This window comes from Oncorhynchus clarkii, chromosome 13, assembly GCF_045791955.1.
Source record: "Oncorhynchus clarkii lewisi isolate Uvic-CL-2024 chromosome 13, UVic_Ocla_1.0, whole genome shotgun sequence".
Classification (NCBI taxonomy): domain Eukaryota; kingdom Metazoa; phylum Chordata; class Actinopteri; order Salmoniformes; family Salmonidae; genus Oncorhynchus; species Oncorhynchus clarkii.
Window position 1 is genome coordinate 25,567,850 of NC_092159.1, and position 19,650 is coordinate 25,587,499.

The window sequence follows — 19,650 nt, forward strand, 5'->3', positions numbered from 1 at the left end:
TTAAGCATGTGCATGTAGTAAGTCATGCTTTAGGGATACGTATCTTTTCCGATTCCACAATGATTCTTTAGTTGTGGACATCACCGCACTCCCTCTCTTACTCTTTAAGTCACCTTGATTCAGCATGTGTGTTTTCTCACTTTCTTTAATAAAATATGTACAGAATTAAAGCAAGGGGCTCTAGATAGCATCGCACAAGTAGGCTACAAATGCATGCTGGGCCGGGCATGACGTGAGCGCTACTGACGCGCCAGCCTCTGGGAATCTCACGCCTCACTCCAGTCAAATTGGGCACGCTCCAGCTCCATGTACATACCCAGGTTTTTAGTGGTGATGGTCTTGAGTCCCACCACTTGTAGTGCTCCTGCCCCCAGGACCAGCTGGCAGCACCGCGAGTTGAAGTGCTGTCAGAGAGAGAGAGGGTCAGGGACCATTCAATACAACATGGCAGTTTGTTAATGGGATGCTTGCCAGGTAAATGTAGCCAACTCTCAGACCATCCTACCACAGGGGGTGGTGTGTTGTTACCTTGAGTAGGTCTGAGAGGCGGGTGAGCATGTCTGTGGAGATGGAAGGGATGTCGTTGACACACTGACAGTACTCCAGGAAGATCCGGATTAGTAGTAACACCGTGCTGATGAGGAGGAACACAGAGGTCACCAGTCAATATGGGTCGCAATCATTTTTCCCTACATGCCTTCTGTTTTGAATGTGGGAGTGGAAAGGCGCATTAATCGTAGTTAGTAAATCAAAACTCACCCGACAACAGCATATTTCTGGCCATCAATGTGCAAATAATCACTTGGTTTCCTTTCTTCTGTGCCTGGTGTTGAGAAGACAGAAAATAAACTCAGTCAGTCTGGGGACAGACAAATATTCTGGGGGGACTGACAGTTGTGCAGAGCGTGGGTCAGTGACAGACTATGGTAAACATGGTATACAAGAGCCTAAAATTCACTTTGTGGTCTACCAGCCAAAATATTTTTGCCATAATTACATAAAACATTTGTTGTTAAAAAATAACGATGATCATGCTTTATGTTTCTAAAAACAAGAAATGTATTAGTACGAAGTAATGTGGTATATTGCTGAATTTCATTTCATGTGACCTGAGTCCAAAATATCAGAGACAAAATGTTCAGCTGCCCCTTTAAGTGTCTCTGAGATTTGGGATCTCTCCCTTTGCTATCGGTTGAAGCAGCAGACGCAATCCAACGTCGAAAAACAACCACGCAATGTAAGTAACCCAAAAAAACGAGGACAAAGTTTCACTTTTTAAACTTGAGTAAATTAGACCAACTTTCACAGCGCCTCTAAAAATGAATCTATCAGCACTTAATTCAGTGTGCACAGCTCACCTGCCAGGCAGTGTTACAGCGAGAGGTGGGATATAGGATTCCTATTTATTTGAGCGATTAGCAGTTATTAAACGGAACAGCAGAAATACTTTACATAAACAGCTATTGCAAAATTTTTCGTGCTCATACTTGACTTTTGACAATGTAATGCTTACACTGTAGATCCCTGCAAATGGACCACCCGCCAACATGGCTGGTGGAATACACTTACCTGCCAATATCTAAATCTACACGTGGGTGGCGGGTGCCAATTTTATGCTCAAATGGTATATTACCTTGGGGTTTGCGTTCGGGTAGTGTGATCCTGCCATCTGCTATGGAGTTAACCAGGTCCTGGAATTCTGCAGGGACCTCTGCCTGTTTCCACCGCTCATTGTCCAGCAGCAGACTGGAGATGAACCCACACACACACAGTTAAAATAGACGGTTTTCAAGTTCCTGAAGTATTGCACATCTATTCCCTAGTAATGTGTGTGTGTGTGTGTGTGTGTGTGTGTGTGTGTGTGTGTGTGTATATACTCTCCAGTCTAGTACCTGAGCTTGGTCTTGCGCTCCTCGTGGAAGCGGTGGACAAAGCGGTTGGCCTGGCTCTGTAGCGCCCCCCTTAGGGACACACTGCGCCTGCAGCACAGCTCCTCTGTGTCCCTCACAAAGCCTTCCACCGCCTGGGACAGAAACACAAACTCGGCCGAGCTCAGACGCTCCAGGGAGCCATCCTGGCGGAAAGAGAGAGAGAGAAAGTGATTATTCAAGGTTACAAAACAGGAAACACTACCAGGCAGGGTTTCGAGTTATTCCCATTTTACATGGTCAATTCAGAGCACCAATGGAAATTCGAACCCTGCCTGTACAGTCTCACACAAAGCCAGCTGAGAGTGCATTGGTCGTGCTGCGTGTTGTTCTTCCTGTCATGACATGCGTTAAGCTAGCTAGCTACCTTGGCTCTGGCCATGAGGACTTTGACACAGCGGTCGTGGCTGACGTCTGAGGCGGTGTAGAGCAGCTCCTGGATGTTATTGGCCACGCGGCCCAGCTCCAGGTCACTGGGCATCATGTCCTCACTGGACCTGCAGCCGGACAGACAACACAGAAATACAATTACTAGAAAGACACTTTTTTTAGACATTCTATTTCCATTATACAGATGGCGCACCATTTTTTTTTGTCTACTACAGAGTATAAAAAGGTCCCAGCCGGTCCCAACCTTTAAACATATATACACTCATTGGGCAGTTTATTCGGTACAGCCATCTAGTACCAGCCCCCCCCCCCCCAGCCTGAATTCCTCGGGGCATGGAAATGATGCTCAATTGGTATCAAGGGACTTAACGTGTGCCTCACACCATTACACCTGTACCGTTGACACCAGACAGGATGGATCCATCCTGGCTTAAACCAAATCCTGACTGTCATCAGCATGACACAATAGAAACCGGGATTTGTTGGGAGCACGCAATGTTTTTCCACTCCACAATTGTCCAGTGCTGGTCATCGTGTGCCCGCTGGAGCCGCTTCTTGTTTTTAGCTGATAGGAGTGGAACCCGGTGTGGTGGTCTGCTGCAATAGCCCATCCGTGACAAGGACCGACTAGTTGTGAGTTCCGAGATGCTGTTCTGCACACCACTGTTGTACTGCGCCGTTATTTGGCCGTTATTTGGCCTGTTACCTTCCACGATTCTTGCCGTTCTCTTTCGACCTCTCTCGTCAACGAGCTGTTTTTCGCCCACAGGACTGCCGCTCAAAGTCGCTTAGGTCACTCGTTTTGCCCATTATAACGTTCAATGGAACAGTAACAGAATGCCACGATGCATGTCTGCCTGCTTTATACAGCAAGCCACGGCCACGCCACTCACTGTCTGTAGGTCCAGTTTTGTGTATGGGGTGGTGTATCTAAAAAAAAAAAAAAAAAAAAAATGTCCAGCAAGTGTATACTTCCATCATTTGTTCGAACTGGTACTGGGCTACCTTGAGACGAGTCTTGTGAGGTGTCATAGAGAGACTCACCTTTCCACAGAGGGGTGTGTAGCCCAAACTGTTTGGATGCTACAGACAGAAGTTGGCAGATCGGCAGTAGCGACTTTAGACGAGTCCCGTGACGCTTTGTGGGGGTCGTAGGGAAAAATGGTGTTTGTGAGTCTTTATATAAAAAGGGGTCATGTAGGCCAAACTGTTCGGACGCTACAGACGTTTGTGAGAAGAACGATTTTCGGGATGTCTCCTGGTCTAACAAACACTGCTGTAGCTTGGCCAGCTTCCGCCGCAGAAGGCTGACATCGGAGGTGTATCTCTATCGCTTAAACAGGGGGATTGTTTTATTATGTCAACTTGATTTCCAAAGGGGAGCGGATATCGACTCTAGGGTTAACCATGGCAAAATGCATAGAATCGCCGGAAACTTGCTTTAAAACGGCTAAATGTTCTCTCAGCTCCATGGAAGAATGTAGAATTGCAGAAGATTAGCTATAAAAAACACATTTCACACAGTCAATTAAGAAATGTGTAGAATTTCAGGAAATTAGTTTAACTTAAATGTCTTTACACCACCAAAATGGGGGCCTCAAATGTTCTCAAAAATGTTGCCTGGCCAACGGACCGACTGCCCAACCCACCACCTAAGCCCCTTTTTGATCCAGAATAACCCTGTATTCTCTGGTTGGGGTACGCTCACACCATTCAAACACAGAAAAGCTGCTTTTAAACATACTTCCTTAAAACATTTTGGAATGAAAACTATTTCACGTATATTGTAATTAATTACAGGTCATATTTGAGATATATCTGGAAACACTGGACAGTTACTTTGATTTCCTGAGTCAATACATGCTGCACAGCTGAATACAATCTTTTTCACACTGCCTTGCCAACCCAAACTTTACTTTGGTGGAAAAATAACCAGGCCAGCACAGTATAGCCTGACTCAGTAGTGTTAACAGTGCGTGTTTGTGGTTGGTGAAGGTGGTGAGTGACTCACGAGATGCCGGCGGCTCCTCCTGGCTGGAGAGCGTGTTCCCTGCTGGAGGACGACTCGGTGGTCCCTGAGGCGGAGTCACTACCACAACCATCCAAACGTGACAGGGCCTGCCTGGGCCCCACCGTGGAGCTCGGCTCCTGGCCCCCGCCTGCCCCCAGGTTCAGCTGGGCATCATTTAGAGCGTCGCTGATGAACAGGCCCTCGTGGGTGAGGTAGGCCAGTTCTGCTTCCCCCTGATTGAGAGGGGTCCCTGGGGCCTCAGCCAGGCCCCCCGCTGCAGCCGCAGCCCGCTCCAGTAGACGGCTCTTCTGGTTGCTGTCCAGCGCCTCCAGCACCACATTCCTCACCACACTGAGCGTTGCCTGGATGAGGACATATGGTTAACTTAGAGGGCAGAGGAACCAACTACCAGGGTTGGGGTCACTTCTATTTAAATTCCAGTCAATTCAGAAAGTAAACAATACCAATTAGAAATGTCCCTCATTGAAAAGCATTGAAGAGAATTGGTATTTCAGTGTACTTCTTGAATTTAAAATGGAATTGACCCCAACCTTGCTAACTACACCAGATAAATAAAAAGGCACAGATCCTCAACTTCCGAGTCCTACAACGGGCCAGTAAAGTAATGCACTTTAAAACAGCTGGTTTGCGCGTCAACCAAAGAGAAATGTGTAGACACTGCCAAAATAACAAATGCTAAAGTGTTGTTCTATTCTTCTATGCCAATTTATATAGCAAGACATCTAACTACCTTCCATTTTCTTTACCTCTTAATACACCTTTTTCAAGTATTCTATTCAGCAAAAGGACAATTCCATAAATCCCATTTTGATTCAATCTAACCAACCGGGATTGTATTTTTAATAAAGTATGATCCTCACCTTGATCCTCTTCAGGAAGAGAATGAAGTTCTCAAAGACGGACTTCAGCAGCTCAAACCACTGGGGGAAGGTCATCAGACGCATCTGGTCTGCCAGCCTGACCAACCAGAAGCAGAGAGAAGGGTCTTATTCATTAGTGCAAACCATAGCAAAATGTTTTGCAACAGAAAGAGGTTCTTCAATCCTTTAAAATGGTCTCTTGAAAAACACCTAGAAAAAAAATGTCACCTTAAATTCCTATTACTAACAGCTCAAACAAGGTCTTTTTCTTTTCCAGCTTGATGTTTATTTTGAATATAACAGAGCTCTACCAGGAGAGTCATACCAGCAATGCCATATCAGAATGGTAATTTGCATAGCATTTTTATTCATGTGAACAATATATTTTTTTTACTTTAGATCTGCTTCAATGGCTTTCATAGGTAGGTAAGCATTGTTAAATGAGGACTGATGTCAAATGATGGTAATTTTGTATGTCCAAAACATTCATATTCAATTACATTCAAATGAATGCGTTTCAAGTTTTGTATAGTGCCAAGTCCCTCAAAATGGTTATTACATTTCTAAACGATCCAGGTTTTTCCACATGTTCAGACTACATTGAGAAAATATGACAAAGTGCAGTTTTTATTATTATTATAATAATATACACAACTTTAAGTCTGAATATTGATGAATTGACCCCATGGGTCATGAAATGTGGTTTAACCAATTTGTTGCCCAGTAGTGTTGTCAATTGAAATCATATTTTTTCACCAAAATAAGTTTTTTTTTTATTTAAAAAAAATAAATGTACCCTATTCTTAGTCCAAAGTGCTTAAGTAAAGCCCTCACTGTCAATCAGAAACATTTTCCAGGGTCAGCCTGCCAGCTGAAAATATCTGCCTGTGTGTGTAGGCTACATGCACGCACACACACAATGTCTTCAATAAAAAAATGTAGAAGTACAACTGTTTGTGTCCAATTATTATGACTTAGATGAATTCAGACCACATTTCATGAGTAATCAATGCAGAAATCCAGGTAATTCCAAAGGGTTCAAACATTTTCTTGCAACTGTATATACGTACGCACGCATGCACAGGAAAATCCTGTTTGGCTTTAAATGATGCAGGAGGGCTGGGGAGTTGAACAATCAAGTTTAATTCAAATGTTTTGTTCATATCCACTTCTAAATCCATTGTCAAAACATGCTCTAGAAGCCCGTTGAGAATAGGGTTATATCCATTGTCAAAACATGCTCTAGCAGCCCGTTGAGAATAGGGTTATATCCATTGTCAAAACATGCTCTAGCAGCCCGTTGAGAATAGGGTTATATCCATTGTCAAAACATGCTCTAGCAGCCCGTTGAGAATAGGGTTATATCCATTGTCAAAACATGCTCTAGCAGCCCGTTGAGAATAGGGTTATATCCATTGTCAAAACATGCTCTAGCAGCCCGTTGAGAATAGGGTTATATCCATTGTCAAAACATGCTCTAGCAGCCCGTTGAGAATAGGGTTATATCCATTGTCAAAACATGCTCTAGCAGCCCGTTGAGAATAGGGTTATATCCATTGTCAAAACATGCTCTAGCAGCCCATTGAGAATAGGGTTATATCCATTGTCAAAACATGCTCTAGCAGCCCGTTGAGAATAGGGTTATATCCATTGTCAAAACATGCTCTAGCAGCCCATTGAGAATAGGGTTATATCCATTGTCAAAACATGCTCTAGCAGCCCATTGAGAATAGGGTTATATCCATTGTCAAAACATGCTCTAGCAGCCCATTGAGAATAGGGTTAATCGGTTATTGGACATATTCAGGTTCTTCCAGTTGGTGTCTAGTGAATACGACCCAGGGGTATTGTGATGATAAACTTTAACAACATAGCAGATAGAAAAGTACAAAAATAAAAACGGACCAAATTCAAAGATTTAATTTCAAACCTGGATTATATTGGGATACGATCAAGTGCATTCGGAAAGTATTCAAACCTCTGACTTTTTCCACGTATTTTTATGTCACATCCTTATTCTAAAATTGATTGTTTTTTCCCCCTCATCAATTTACACACAATAAAAAAAAACTAGTTTAGACATTTTTACAAATGTATTAAAAATAAACTGAAATATCACATTTACATAAGTATTCAGACCCTTTACTCAGTACTTTGTTGAAGAGCTTTGGCAGCGATTACAGCCTCAAGTCTTCTTGCGTATGATACTACAAGCTTGGTACACCTGTATTTGGGGAGTTTCTCAAATTTTCTGCAGATCCTCAAGCACTTTCAGGTTGGCTAGGGAGCATTGCTGCACAGCTATTTTCAGGTCTCTCCAGAGATGTTTGATCGGTTACAAGTTCGGGCTCTGGCTGGGCCACTCAAGGACATTCAGAGACTTTTCCTGAAGCTTCTCCTGCATTGTCTTGGCTGTGTGCTTAAGGTTGTTATCCTGTTAGAAGGTGAACATTCGCCCCATTCTCAGGTCCTGTGTGCTCTGGAACAGGTTTTCATCAAGGATCTCTCTGTACTTTGCTCCTTTCATCTTTCCCTTTATCATGACTAGTCTCCCTGTCGCTGAAAAACATCCCCACAGCATGATGCTGCCACCACCATGCTTCACCATAGGGATGGTGCCAGGTTTCCTCCAGGCGTGACGCTTGGCATTCAGGCGTGAATCTTGGTTTCATCAGACCAGAGAATTTTGGCATTCAGGCCAAAGAGTTGAATCTTGTTTTCATCAGACCAGATAATCTTGTTTCTCATGGTCAGAGTCTTTAGGTGCCTTTTGGCAAACTCCAAGCAGGCTGTCATGTACCTTTTCCTAGGGAGAGGCTTCCGTCTGGCCACTCTACCATAAAGACCTGATTGGTGGAATGCTGAAAGATGGTTGTCATTCTAAAAGGTTCTCCCATCTCCACAGAGGAACTCTAGAGCTCTGTCAGAGTGACCATCAGGTTCTTGGTCACCTCCCAGACCAAGGCTCTTCTCTCCCGATTGCTCAGTTTGGCCGGGCAGCCAGCTCTACGATGAGTCTTGTTGGTTCCAAACTTCTTCCATTTAAGAATGATGGAGGCCACTGTGTTCTTGGGAACCTTTAATGCCGCAGACATTTTTTGGTACCCTTCCCCAGATCTGTGCCTCGACACAATCTTGTCTCAGAGCTCTACGGACGATTCCTTTGACCTCATGGCTTGGTTTGTGCTCTGACATGCACTGTCAAATATGGGACCTTTATATAGTCAAGTGTCTGCCTTTCCAAATCATGTCCACCCTACTGAATTTACCACAGGTGGACTCCAATCAAGTTGTAGAAACATATCAAGGATGATGAATGGAAACAGGATGCACCTGAGCACAATTTCGAGTCTCAGAACAAAGGGTCTGATACCTTATTTACAAGTTGTTTTTTAAAATGTTTTATTACATTAGCAAAAACTTCTAAAAACCTGTTTGCTTTGTCATTATGGGGTATTGTGTGTAGATTGCTGAGGTTCTGTATTTATTGAATCCATTTTTTAATAAGGCTGTAACAAAATGTGGAAAAAGTCGAGGGGTCTGAATACTTTCTGAAGGCACGGTCTGTCTCTCTATTTATGCAACAATGAAAATTCAAGAACACAAAAAGAAAACTTGCGGGGCCAAATCAAATGATCTGAAGGCAGAATTTGGCCAGACTGTTGAAGAGCCCTGTCCTAAACAATACGTTTATCTGACAATCTAACGTACGCCCTCATAACTAGATTTCCACACCCAGATTGGTTTCATAGCCCTCGCGTCATATTCCAAGCGCTCCTTTCAATGACAGATTAACGCGGTCTAACTCATTGTTGTTGTTGTTAAGACAACCATAACCAACTGGTTTAGCTTCCTTTCCTTTGTTGAGGAAGGATTCTCAGAACACCAGGCCATATTTTGACAACACCTCCAGTGCATTCGGTAGATATTACCAGCAGCTCAATGTGCTCAAGCAATTACAAACACATTCAATGTATAGCTAGCTGTACTACTCACTTTGTGACGATGTCAGTGTCGATTTCTTCAATCTGTGACACCGAGTCGACAACAGACTGTGGGATAAGAGTATGTTACTTTCCATATCTGTTTTACCAACTCAAAATGTATTTCTCGTTTGATAAAGGTATGCTAGTTCAGGAATAGACCAAAAAGTGGAACTCTGAGAGGGTGCTGGAGGAGAGGTTTGGGAAATACCCTTAACATGTCAAAACCCTTTTCCCAATTTCACCATAAATGTTTATGATCATGAAGTATAAGTCTATTCTCTCATACTTTGTGTCTGGTCTTTTACCTGTGTGACAATGCTTTTGGCTGCTAGGATCATCTCGTCGCTGTAGATGTCCAGAAAATCCAGCTTCCGCTGCCTGAGCAAGCCAAACACCAAAGACTCCAGCCTGTCCTGTATCCCCCGACACACACACACACACACACACACACACACACACAGTGAGCAATACTATAAAGCCAAATAACTCCAATCAGAGTAATTCTTCACTTCAAGAGATCAATTATGATAAGAACAATTCATCAAATCAATTACAATAAACTAATAAACAAAGAGATTCATATTTCAAACCAATTAAGACAATGATTTCCGCATAACGAAGATAATTAAAATCCCCTTCAGAGTCATTCAAAGTTACCATACCCATAATAACAAAAAGGCAATTGCCAATTGTGCTACTGAAATGTAAATTAGGTTGACGATTGAAGAGATCAACACATTGATGTTTTCCTCTGATCTGAACAAACTATACAGGAGTACCCAACATGTGCCATTTTTATTCACTTGATTCCAAGTAGCAAACTTGTTCGGAAGAGTCAGACCCACCTTTATTGAGACTGAACGTTTGTATTGCATCTGTGAGAACAGTGACCACTGTGACAAAACACAACCTCAGTTTGGTGCTCCAACCACACCTACACATTCTCAACATTTTCCATTTATGGTTGAACTCAAGCTATAGGGTTCAAACCACAACTTCATTCAGATGTAAACATTGTTTATATATTTATTTTTTTTATCTCAATGGTACAGACCTTCTCCATGACCTGTCCGTCGTCCTCCAGACTCCTGCTGAGGTCACTCCTGGAGTACATGCTAAAGTCCTCCACCATCATCTTGTCTATCAGCTTCTCCATCTCACACAGCTGCGAGCCCAGGTGTCTGCAGGGGGAGACAGGAGACGTCACAGGGTCCAAAGGCCACACTCTGAATACACAGAGTATTTCACGATGGGACTCGTGTTTAAAATGACTTATATTGACATGAAACTCTGAAAAGTATTCTGACTAGAAGTGGTGTGTATTTTAAACTTTCAGCATGATACCGTTCTGCAACCACGCTGTATTTGTGCTTCAAGCTTACTCACAATAAATAGTTGGCGTGGACTGCTGCTTACTCTGATTTGATGTATGTTGTTTGTCTCATATGAGTGTCAGCGCATTTAATCAGACAAGTGTCACCACTGTGTGCGTCGATAGATCTGAGTATGTAACAACAAACATGCTACACACACACACCCCCCCCCCCCCCACCTGAAGCTGTGTATCCCCTGCAGCTCCTGCTGCAGCACCTCCTTGGTGGTGGCGATGAGCTCCAGGGCCCCAACGAACTCCGAGGTGGAGAGCAGCAGCTGCACAGTGGGCTGGCTCTGATGCACCGCCGCCATCAGCTTCAGCTTGTTGTGCAGCCGCGCGCAGTTGGAGCGCGTCAGCGCCTGCCGCAGTGCCCGCAGCGGACCTTCGCACATGATGCGTTCGATGGCGGCCGTGCGGCCCCGGAGGACTGCCACGGCGCGGGCGGTTTCGGTGAGCCGGTCCTGGAGCTCGTGCTGGGAGGACATGGCGTGGAAGAAGGCCTCGGAGCGCAGGGAGATCTGGCGCGCGATGCTCACCTCCACCACGTCGAGGTAGTGGCTCAGCTGAAGAAAGAGAGGGATGGAGAGAGGGAGAAGCCAACAACAGGAAACATGACGGTGAAGCAATGAAACAACGCAGGACATGACAATTGTTCAAGTTTTCGCCGTCTTACCTTTTCCTGTAGTAACCGTGACGATGCCATGTCCCTGCTGCTCTTCCGCCCAGCGCTGTTGAAGTGGGACCATGGTAGGACCGCGTTAAAGGTCGTTGGGTCGTCTAGTGCAAAGTCAGGCTTCATGAAGATCTGTTTAAGCCAGACATTAGATAGATATTCATTTTGGAATCCAGAACAAAATATGTGTGCTGCTCTGTCTAGACAATACAATTAAAAATATATTATATTAAAAAGTTTACGGTATTAATGACAGTTTGAGGATCATGAAACCATACAGTCAAATCAAGGGGACGAGACGGTTCAATAGGGCTCTAGAAATCCCCACAACTCACACGGATACAACCCAAAACAAGAGGAAGTAATTACCTTGGGAACCTGCTCCAACTCTGTTCTTGATTTGTCTACGAAGAAGAGAAAGTGAAAGAGCATATTAGTTGAATCAACTCACTTCAACACTGAAAGGAAATTTGATATTTGACCAAACAAATAAGATTGATCTGTCCGTATGGTCCAAAATAGATACGGTAGGCCCCAGTCATTATGGTGCAGAGCTGTTTAATATTGCATACCGTGGTTGTTTGTGATGCTGGAGACCGCATCCAGCTCATCCTTGTTGGGACAGATATTCTTGCATCGCTCATGGATTTTCTCCCTCTACAGAGAAACACAGACACAATTTAGTTTAGGCCTAATAGCTTATACAGTTGAATTATAGTGGATACATTTTCTTAGTGCTATTTCGACCATGAGTAAAGGGAAGAGGACAAAGTCTTAGAAATAGCTTAAAAAGCCATGTTCATTACATTCAAACATTAGAAAGAGGATTTGACACCTGGACTGTGTTCATCAGACACCAAACAGTCAAACTGGAAGGGACTATCTGGACTTGCCCAATAAGAAATGCACATTTTTTTTTTTCATTGCAATGTGTTTTTAAATGTTTTCTGTTGCATGCCCTAATGAACACAACCCAGGCCAGACAGTGGCCTCTACTTCTGTCCAATCTACTGAATAATTCAAACTGAATGACAGGGGCAGCAGAGTGCGTTGGTTACCTGAGCTGTTTCCTGCAGGTAGGGGCCAAAGTGTTCCTTTGTGATGTTGGGGAGGTAGAAGGAGGGCATGACTTCTGTCTCGGCAAAGTCCAGGCCCCAGGATTTGGTGAAGAAGTCAGACTCCCTCTTGGCCAGCCGTGGGTCGTTCAGCGCGGCTGGAAGGTTCACCTTGGAGTTGTACACCGTCCACCTGTGCTGGTCGGCCACCACCGACGGGCCCTCGCACAGCCCCCGGGCTGCCTCGCCTGCAAGGGCACGTGGGAAATGTAGTCAATAGAAACCTTCAGCAGTATTAAAACATTTAATGTATCTTGAGATGCATTCCATGGTTGCGCTCCAATTCTCTAGCCTGACCCACCATCCTCACCGATGCGCTCTTACTGAGGCTACCAATTCTCTACTACCCTTCACCAAGGAGTGTGCACTATTTCACTTCCGCTAATGCATTTAAAAGCTTTGGATTGGTGCGAGAATGGCTGGAGGGAGTGCCTTACACCAGTCCATTCCTTTTAAATCCATGAGGGAGAGTGTACAAGTGCAAACTTTGGGAGAGGGGTAGAAAATAGGACTGCAGTCAGCATATGGTTGATCAACAGTGACACAAGATTAACCTTTATAGATAATAATCTTGTAAGACTGCTGGCCAACCATAAATGTAGGCTAGTTCTTTACCCGTGGGCTCCTTGGGGCAGACGTCGGGCAGGGAGTGGACGGGCCTGTAGTGTCGTGAGGAAGGGTCCCTGTCCTTCCGGAAGATCCCCTCGCTGCCACCACTGCTGGGATGAGGCACTGGGGAGGAGCTGTGGGAGGCCATGGCATCGGTGCACCTCTCCACGGAGGCTAGCTGAGTTAGCAAAAATTGCTCTGAGTCAGAGAGTATCAATACAAAACAAAGACATAGCCTAAACATTAATGTTTGCGGTAACAAAATAACAAAACACTAAACCGGAACATCTGCAGAGTTCTTAGTCCAATGGCATTGAAAATAGGGACATAGAAAACTTGTGTCAGTAGTCAATCAATTCAGTCAATCCATTCAAAAGTCAGCCCATTTCTCTGTGCACGGCAATGACCTTCAGCCATTGTCACAAGTCACTAGTGTGAAGCAGAAGTGAAAGTGCAGCTGTAGTGTCACTCAGACAATTGTGGCTCAGAGGTGCAGTTGAGCAGACGTTAGGCTATAATCTGAACAGTGAGGAAAGCAATGCCTTTTGACTCACTTCCACTGTGTACTGATTCAGTTATTGCTTTGTCTGCATAACTAGCCCAGTCTACCTAAACCGAATGATCAAATTCAAAGTAATTCATCATTGGTGATTAGAGGGTAGAGGGTGCCTAGAACAGAGCCTATGTTAACCAATATAATCAGACTAGAAGACAGTGTTGTGTCAGCAACTGAGACTATGTTTAACTGCCTACAGGAGCGAAGATCCTTTGTTGTCTAATCTGTCTGTTGAAAAGATTAGGGTGAAAGGTGGGCAGATATCATCTACCTATAGGCTACAATCAGCTCCTGTCAATATGGATGTGTTGTCAGTTTCAGTAACATACATTGTCGAATGCAGGGTGAAATTAGAAAACAAATGATTTACACCAGACGTATAGTTCGTCTGTCATATGACTGACTTACACCAACGTCACGTGCATCACGTTAAATAAAGGTGAAATGAAAATAAAATAAACACATCACAAGACACTGAACAGGTCATTGGGAAATGACATCGTAGCTGCCTATATCAATAACGTCATGTTAACGCATGTAGCTTGCTAACTAACTGGACAGCTACAGTCAGCCTAAATTCGCTAGCTTATTCCCTCGCTAGCTTGGATCAAAACTGTACTATGCAAAATGTCAAGAAAATATAGTCAGCTATTTCTGCGATTCAGATAATGTTCCAACTCCACCAGGGATGATGTGGTCAATTAACTAACGTTAGCTGGGTAACTTATCTGATCAGATGACAGTTTTAACTTACATTAATCTAGTTAGCTAGTTAACGTTATTTCACTTTTTAAATAGCTAGATAACTGAGTAGAGAGGTGCTTCCCTCACCACACTGCTAGACAACTGCAGCGCCTTAACTATCTCAGGAGGGGAACAAGGTAGCACGATAACTCTAGTTAGCTAAGTAGGTAACGTTAGCCAGTTACCTACTAACGTTATAGCTAAATATGAAACACCGCCGTTCACATTCGCATTTCCCCGTCATGCGGCAACATTAACCGTCATTGACCATTTTTCTAATTACTCTTTACAGACGAGATACGATTAACTCTCCGAGCATCGATATTCGAGTAGCTATCCACGACCGCAGCGGCCTGAAGAGACCAGCTGGTTACACGTCGACTGATAATCGAAGCTAGCAGAACGCTAGCCCGACAGCCAAACAGAAACGGAAGCAGTCCACACAAATAGATGACCGCTGAGCTGTTGTTGTTGTTGAAGAGCAGACAAAAAAAAGAAGGTGTCTGGTACCTGTTGTTAGAAACACATTAGCTCCTGATTCTTCTTTCCACCATCACATTAGACGAACCAGGAGAAAACATCAAGCAAACCACCGCCGCCGGTACCGTAACCAGAATGCACTGCGCAAACAATCTTCTTCGAGTTCTTACGTGCATAACGATGCAGTCACAGCACACTGCCACAACATACTTTACTGCAGGGATAGGCGTGGGGGGCATGAGGGGCGGCAGTTGTTCGTGGCGTGGGGGTGCATGAGGGGCTGCAGTGGTTCGTGGCGTGGGGGGCCATGAGGGGCTGCAGTGGTTCGTGGCGTGGGGGGCCATGAGGGGCTGCTGTGGTTCTTGGCGTGGGGGGCCATGAGGGGCTGCAGTGGCTCTTGGCGCGGGGGGGGGGGGGGGGGGGGGGGGCATGCGGGAGAAAATGTTGTAGTTTTAAAGCAAGTTTGCTGCAATTCGACACATTTAGCCATGGGGCAGAGAACATTTTGCAATTGTACGACTCATTTCATGAAGTTCTACTCATTTTGCCATGGGGTGGAGAGAAAAGTGTGCAGTTTTACAGCTTATTTCCTGCAGTTCTACACACTTCAAACTTTATTTGTCACATGTTTTTATTTAACTAGGCAAGTCAGTTAAGAACAATTTCTTTATTTACAATGACAGTGGGTTAAATGCCTTGTTCAGGAGCAGAATGACAGGGGTTTACCTTGTCAGCTAGGGGATTCGATCTAGCAAACCTCTCGGTTAACCACTAGGCTACCTGCCGCCCAACTAGCAACCTCTCGGTTACTGTCTCTAACCACTAGGCTACCTGCCGCCCCCACATGCACTGAATACAACATGCCCTTAACCAACAGTGCAGTTCAAGAAAGAGTCAAGAAAATATTTACCAAATAAACGAAAGTAAAAAATTATAAAAAGTAACACAAAAAAGTATCAATAACAAGGCTATATACAGGGGGTACCGGTAACAAGTCAATGTGCGGGGGTACAGGGGGGGGGGGGGTGTCAATGTAAATTATCCGGTGGCCATTTGGTTAATTGTTCAGCAGTCTTATGGCTTGGGGGTAGAAGCTGTTATGGAGCCTTTTGGTACTAGACTTGACGCTGCGGTACCGCTTGCCGTACGGTAGAAGAGAAAACATTCTATGACTTTGGTGATTGGAGTCTTTGACAATTCTTTGGCCTTTCCTTTGACACCATCTAGTATATAGGTCCTCCTGGATGGTAGGAGGCTTGGTCTCAGTGATGTACTGGGCCGTAAGCACTACCCTCTGTATCGCCTTACGTTCAGATGTCGAGCAGTTACTATACCTGGCGTTGATGCAACCGGTCAGGATGCTCTCGATGGTGCAGCTGTATAACTTTTTGAGGATCTGTGGACCCATGCCAAATCTTTTCAGTCTCATGAGGGGGAAAAGGTGCTGTCGTGCCCTCTTCACAACTGTCTTAGTGTGTTTGGACCATGATGTGATGGACACCAAGTGATGGACACCAAGGAACTTGAAACTCCCGATCCGCCTGTTCGGCCCCCACCTTTTCCTGTAGTCCACGATCAGCTCCTTTGTCTTGCTCACATTGAGGGAGAGGTTGTTGTCCTGGCACCACACTGCCAGGTCTCTGACCTCCTCCCTATAGGCTGTCTCGTCGTTGTCGGTGATCAGGCCTACCACTGTTGTGTCATTTTGCCATAGGATGAAGGCAAATGTTTGCAGTTTTTAATATGATAACTGATGATCAATGGGCCCCACCCCGGTTGGTAATTCCCCCATGCTTACTACAATTTTAGATAGTTGGCCACTAGACTGACTTACCAAAAAAAACGTTTAGCTGACTTGGGCTATTTGAGTGACTGCTGATGCGCAACCAAATTGCACCTTGTGTTTTCTATTATTAAGTAAGTTGAGACCCCGACTGAGTTCCTAAAGAAAAATACAAATATAGTTGCCCAATCTCCTACCTACTGCTTATAACTGACAATTTTCACATTCTCATATGTGGCAAAAGTCTTTTTTATGTGAACTAGCTAGTACTGTCAATCCAAATGAATCCCGTGTAATAATAGGGCGAATGTCATTGCATATGTTATTTATTTCAGCTAAGTAAACCAAATATCTAGTATACAGTGTGGATTTGATGATCTTGGATTCCAACAGTGGACGGGAAAAAGAGCGAGGACTCACACAAATGTGAACAATTTCAAAGCTTTTCACTTTTATTGTTTGCAGTTGGTAAAAAATAAATGTGTTGTCTGCAACAGCAACCCTCTTTGCAGAAATAATACTCAACGTCCTGAATGAAGGCATCAGGCGACCAAGAGGATATAAAGCAGAACAAACTGGTAAAACATGAATGGAAGTTGGTTGAACGGTAAAGAACATAAGCTCTCGCACATTACTCAAATTGGGGTACCAATCACTGCGTAAATTAAGATCAGAAGGCGATACACGGGTAAATTAACATACACACAAACATAAACATTATATACACACTGAATGCAGGTACACATGGAAGATGAGAGGGGAAAACTTTCATACCATCTGAAAAGTCTATGTGTTTTAGGGCCACACTTCAATTGAAAGAACACAGTCTGGACATTCAGATATGTGTCATTGTCAACAAGTTTCCATCAGTCAATTCATAGATCTGTTTCTCCAGTCCTTGTTCAGAAAGGCAGAAGGGTACACAGAGAGAAAAGTGATATTATTTTGTATTATGTAATTCTTCCACTTTCACCTTATACCTACCTACGTGTTGATGTGGTGATTGATAACATTAAGATAGAGAACATGTTGGGTTTCATAGTAAAAAAAAGGTACACGGCCATAAGCACTTTTTTTTTATGCAATCGCCAAATAATGACTTAATAGACCTAGTTTAACAACATGGGTCTTCGTGTCTAAGAAAAAAGAGGTCATTCCAAAACAGTAGCTAGCATTACAAAGTATGCTTGTTTCTGCTACAATTACCTCGTAAGTTTCAGATAGAAAAAGAAATGACTATAAACGCCAAGCCACACACACACAGCCTCACAATGGATTTTGCATCGGAACATTACAAATCTGCACCTGTGGAAGAGTTTTCTGTGTTAGCATATACTGTAGCGCTTTTTCATTGTTAACATAAAAATAGAATTATAGTATCGAAAACAGCACTGCTAGAAAAAAGGACACTTGGAAAAAAAGTATTCTGTAGCTCTCCAAAATATTTAAGTTAAGAAATGTTTAACAGTCCTTTAAGCTGTATTTCCACCATTCACTTGGTTATTGAATGGCCCTTGGGTTATGTTCATTAGCCACCAAACAAAAGAAAACTGTCTGAAACAGTGAGGGACTACCTGGATTTGTCCAATAAGAAACTAACATTTTCATTTTCTGTTGCAAAACATTTGAAAATGTTTTCGGTTGTGTGCCCTAATGATCACAACCCTGGTAGTTGTTAAGTGTCAGTTGAGGTTTGGAAGGAGATCGCTGCCCATTATCTAGTCCAGGGGCCCTTGGAAGATGAGTCTGAGGTAGCCGCTCTCGCCGGCCAGCTGCTGCACGCAGAACGGACACGCGGCGTGGAAAGTGTGCGTGCCGTGTGGCAGCGGGATCTGGCTCCAGAACGCCGCCGTCTTCTCCGAGCACACATGACCGCACGGACTAAAGGCATGTGTGGGCGGTGCCGCGTCCAAATAAAACCCCGCCTCACACCCCAGCCATAACGGTACATATGGCCCCCTGGTTCGGCACATGGGGCACTCCCTCTCACGGCCCACCTCCACCACCTCATCCTCGGGCTCCCGTCCTTGGCCTCCCCAGGCGTGGTAGCCGTGCACATGGCCGCATCGGAGGTAGGCCCAGGGCTGTTTCTCATCCAGGATCTCCTTACGGCGGAGGCTGGGGAAGGCCAGGGTGTTGAAACCCACGGGGCACTGGGGCCGCCCGGCATTCAGCTCCTGCCTCAGGGCCTCCAGGTGCTTCACGGTGGGAGTGCGTGAGAGGCCCTCGGCCGTGCGCCACAGGAGGGTGGCGCCGCACAGGTCGATCAGCGAGCCATCCACCAGTTCCTGGCTCTCGCTCTCCACCTGCAATGGGAGAGAGGTTCAGGACAAGAGACACAGAAATATTAGAAAAGAGATGGCAAGATATTAACAGACACAATACAAACACATGCTCCACATGGAGTTACTTTGCAATGTGTCAACGGTCCAGTAGACGGCTGCCACATTTAATAGCTGTGAGGTGAAGGTGGGATCCTGGGTTCTCCATTAAGGCACTTAATGTAGTGCTTTTCATTTGTTTGGAGTGAGAAGAGATACTGTGAGTATATTATTTTGAGCATTGTCCTGTATTATTGGCCTTCAGTATGTACCTCAATAATACATCAAAGAATTCTTGGTTTTGTTTCCGACAGAGTGCAGACCTGCTGTGACTAAACCCATTGAACCAGCATCCCTTCCTCTCATCAGCTCTCTGGATCCCCCCCCCCCCCTTCCCTGGCCATTCTCGTGCCTCAGTTTTAAAGTTTAAAGGCTAAACCACATCATGATCATAATAACAGCATGTCTCAGACTCAGTCATTCCTCCCAAAATGACGGTGAGGAAGGGGGGTGGGTATTCCTATGAGAATTACTCTGACACACTGAAATCCTCCAAACTGACTGTGTGGTCTCTGGGAGGAAGGGATGGAACTTAAAAGTCGAGACTCAGGGTTTTCCAGGGGAGGTTATCATCGGTGACATAACAGACCTACTGTATCACATAATAAATCAGAGGCCAATTTCTGTGCTTGAGAAACAGAGACCTCAAACAGCTGGAGCCCATCCAACCAGACTATTCTGTACAACTGAGATAACTAATTAATTAGTTAAGATGTCCCATCTGCTCATATCACAGAG

General features: G+C 44.5%; 2 protein-coding genes across 3 annotated transcripts in view; both read right to left on the minus strand.

Moving 5' to 3' along the window:
• The window catches only part of LOC139424699 (vacuolar protein sorting-associated protein 54-like), an 18,224-nt gene extending 3,252 nt beyond the window's left edge, over positions 1 to 14,972 (minus strand). Inside the window, exons 1-19 of one of the 2 annotated variants that reach the window (XM_071176775.1) lie at positions 14,779 to 14,972; positions 12,975 to 13,146; positions 12,303 to 12,547; positions 11,817 to 11,901; positions 11,614 to 11,648; positions 11,245 to 11,376; positions 10,749 to 11,134; positions 10,251 to 10,377; positions 10,042 to 10,089; positions 9,502 to 9,609; positions 9,207 to 9,262; positions 5,211 to 5,307; positions 4,330 to 4,691; positions 2,296 to 2,425; positions 1,893 to 2,074; positions 1,634 to 1,746; positions 760 to 823; positions 529 to 634; positions 317 to 404 (exon numbers count right to left, since the gene is read on the minus strand). In XM_071176775.1, coding sequence (XP_071032876.1) covers positions 317 to 404; positions 529 to 634; positions 760 to 823; positions 1,634 to 1,746; positions 1,893 to 2,074; positions 2,296 to 2,425; positions 4,330 to 4,691; positions 5,211 to 5,307; positions 9,207 to 9,262; positions 9,502 to 9,609; positions 10,042 to 10,089; positions 10,251 to 10,377; positions 10,749 to 11,134; positions 11,245 to 11,376; positions 11,614 to 11,648; positions 11,817 to 11,901; positions 12,303 to 12,547; positions 12,975 to 13,116 — 2,506 coding nt within the window. In that variant the 5' untranslated portion in view covers positions 13,117 to 13,146; positions 14,779 to 14,972. The remainder of the gene's footprint in view (positions 1 to 316; positions 405 to 528; positions 635 to 759; positions 824 to 1,633; positions 1,747 to 1,892; positions 2,075 to 2,295; positions 2,426 to 4,329; positions 4,692 to 5,210; positions 5,308 to 9,206; positions 9,263 to 9,501; positions 9,610 to 10,041; positions 10,090 to 10,250; positions 10,378 to 10,748; positions 11,135 to 11,244; positions 11,377 to 11,613; positions 11,649 to 11,816; positions 11,902 to 12,302; positions 12,548 to 12,974; positions 13,147 to 14,778) is intronic. The other variant, XM_071176776.1, reaches the window with a different exon arrangement.
• A 1,989-nt stretch (positions 14,973 to 16,961) lies between these two features.
• LOC139423860 (E3 ubiquitin-protein ligase pellino homolog 1-like) overlaps positions 16,962 to 19,650 on the minus strand; it is a 43,808-nt gene continuing 41,119 nt past the window's right edge. Inside the window, exon 7 of the mRNA XM_071175500.1 lies at positions 16,962 to 18,837. Coding sequence (XP_071031601.1) covers positions 18,250 to 18,837 — 588 coding nt within the window. The 3' untranslated portion in view covers positions 16,962 to 18,249. The remainder of the gene's footprint in view (positions 18,838 to 19,650) is intronic.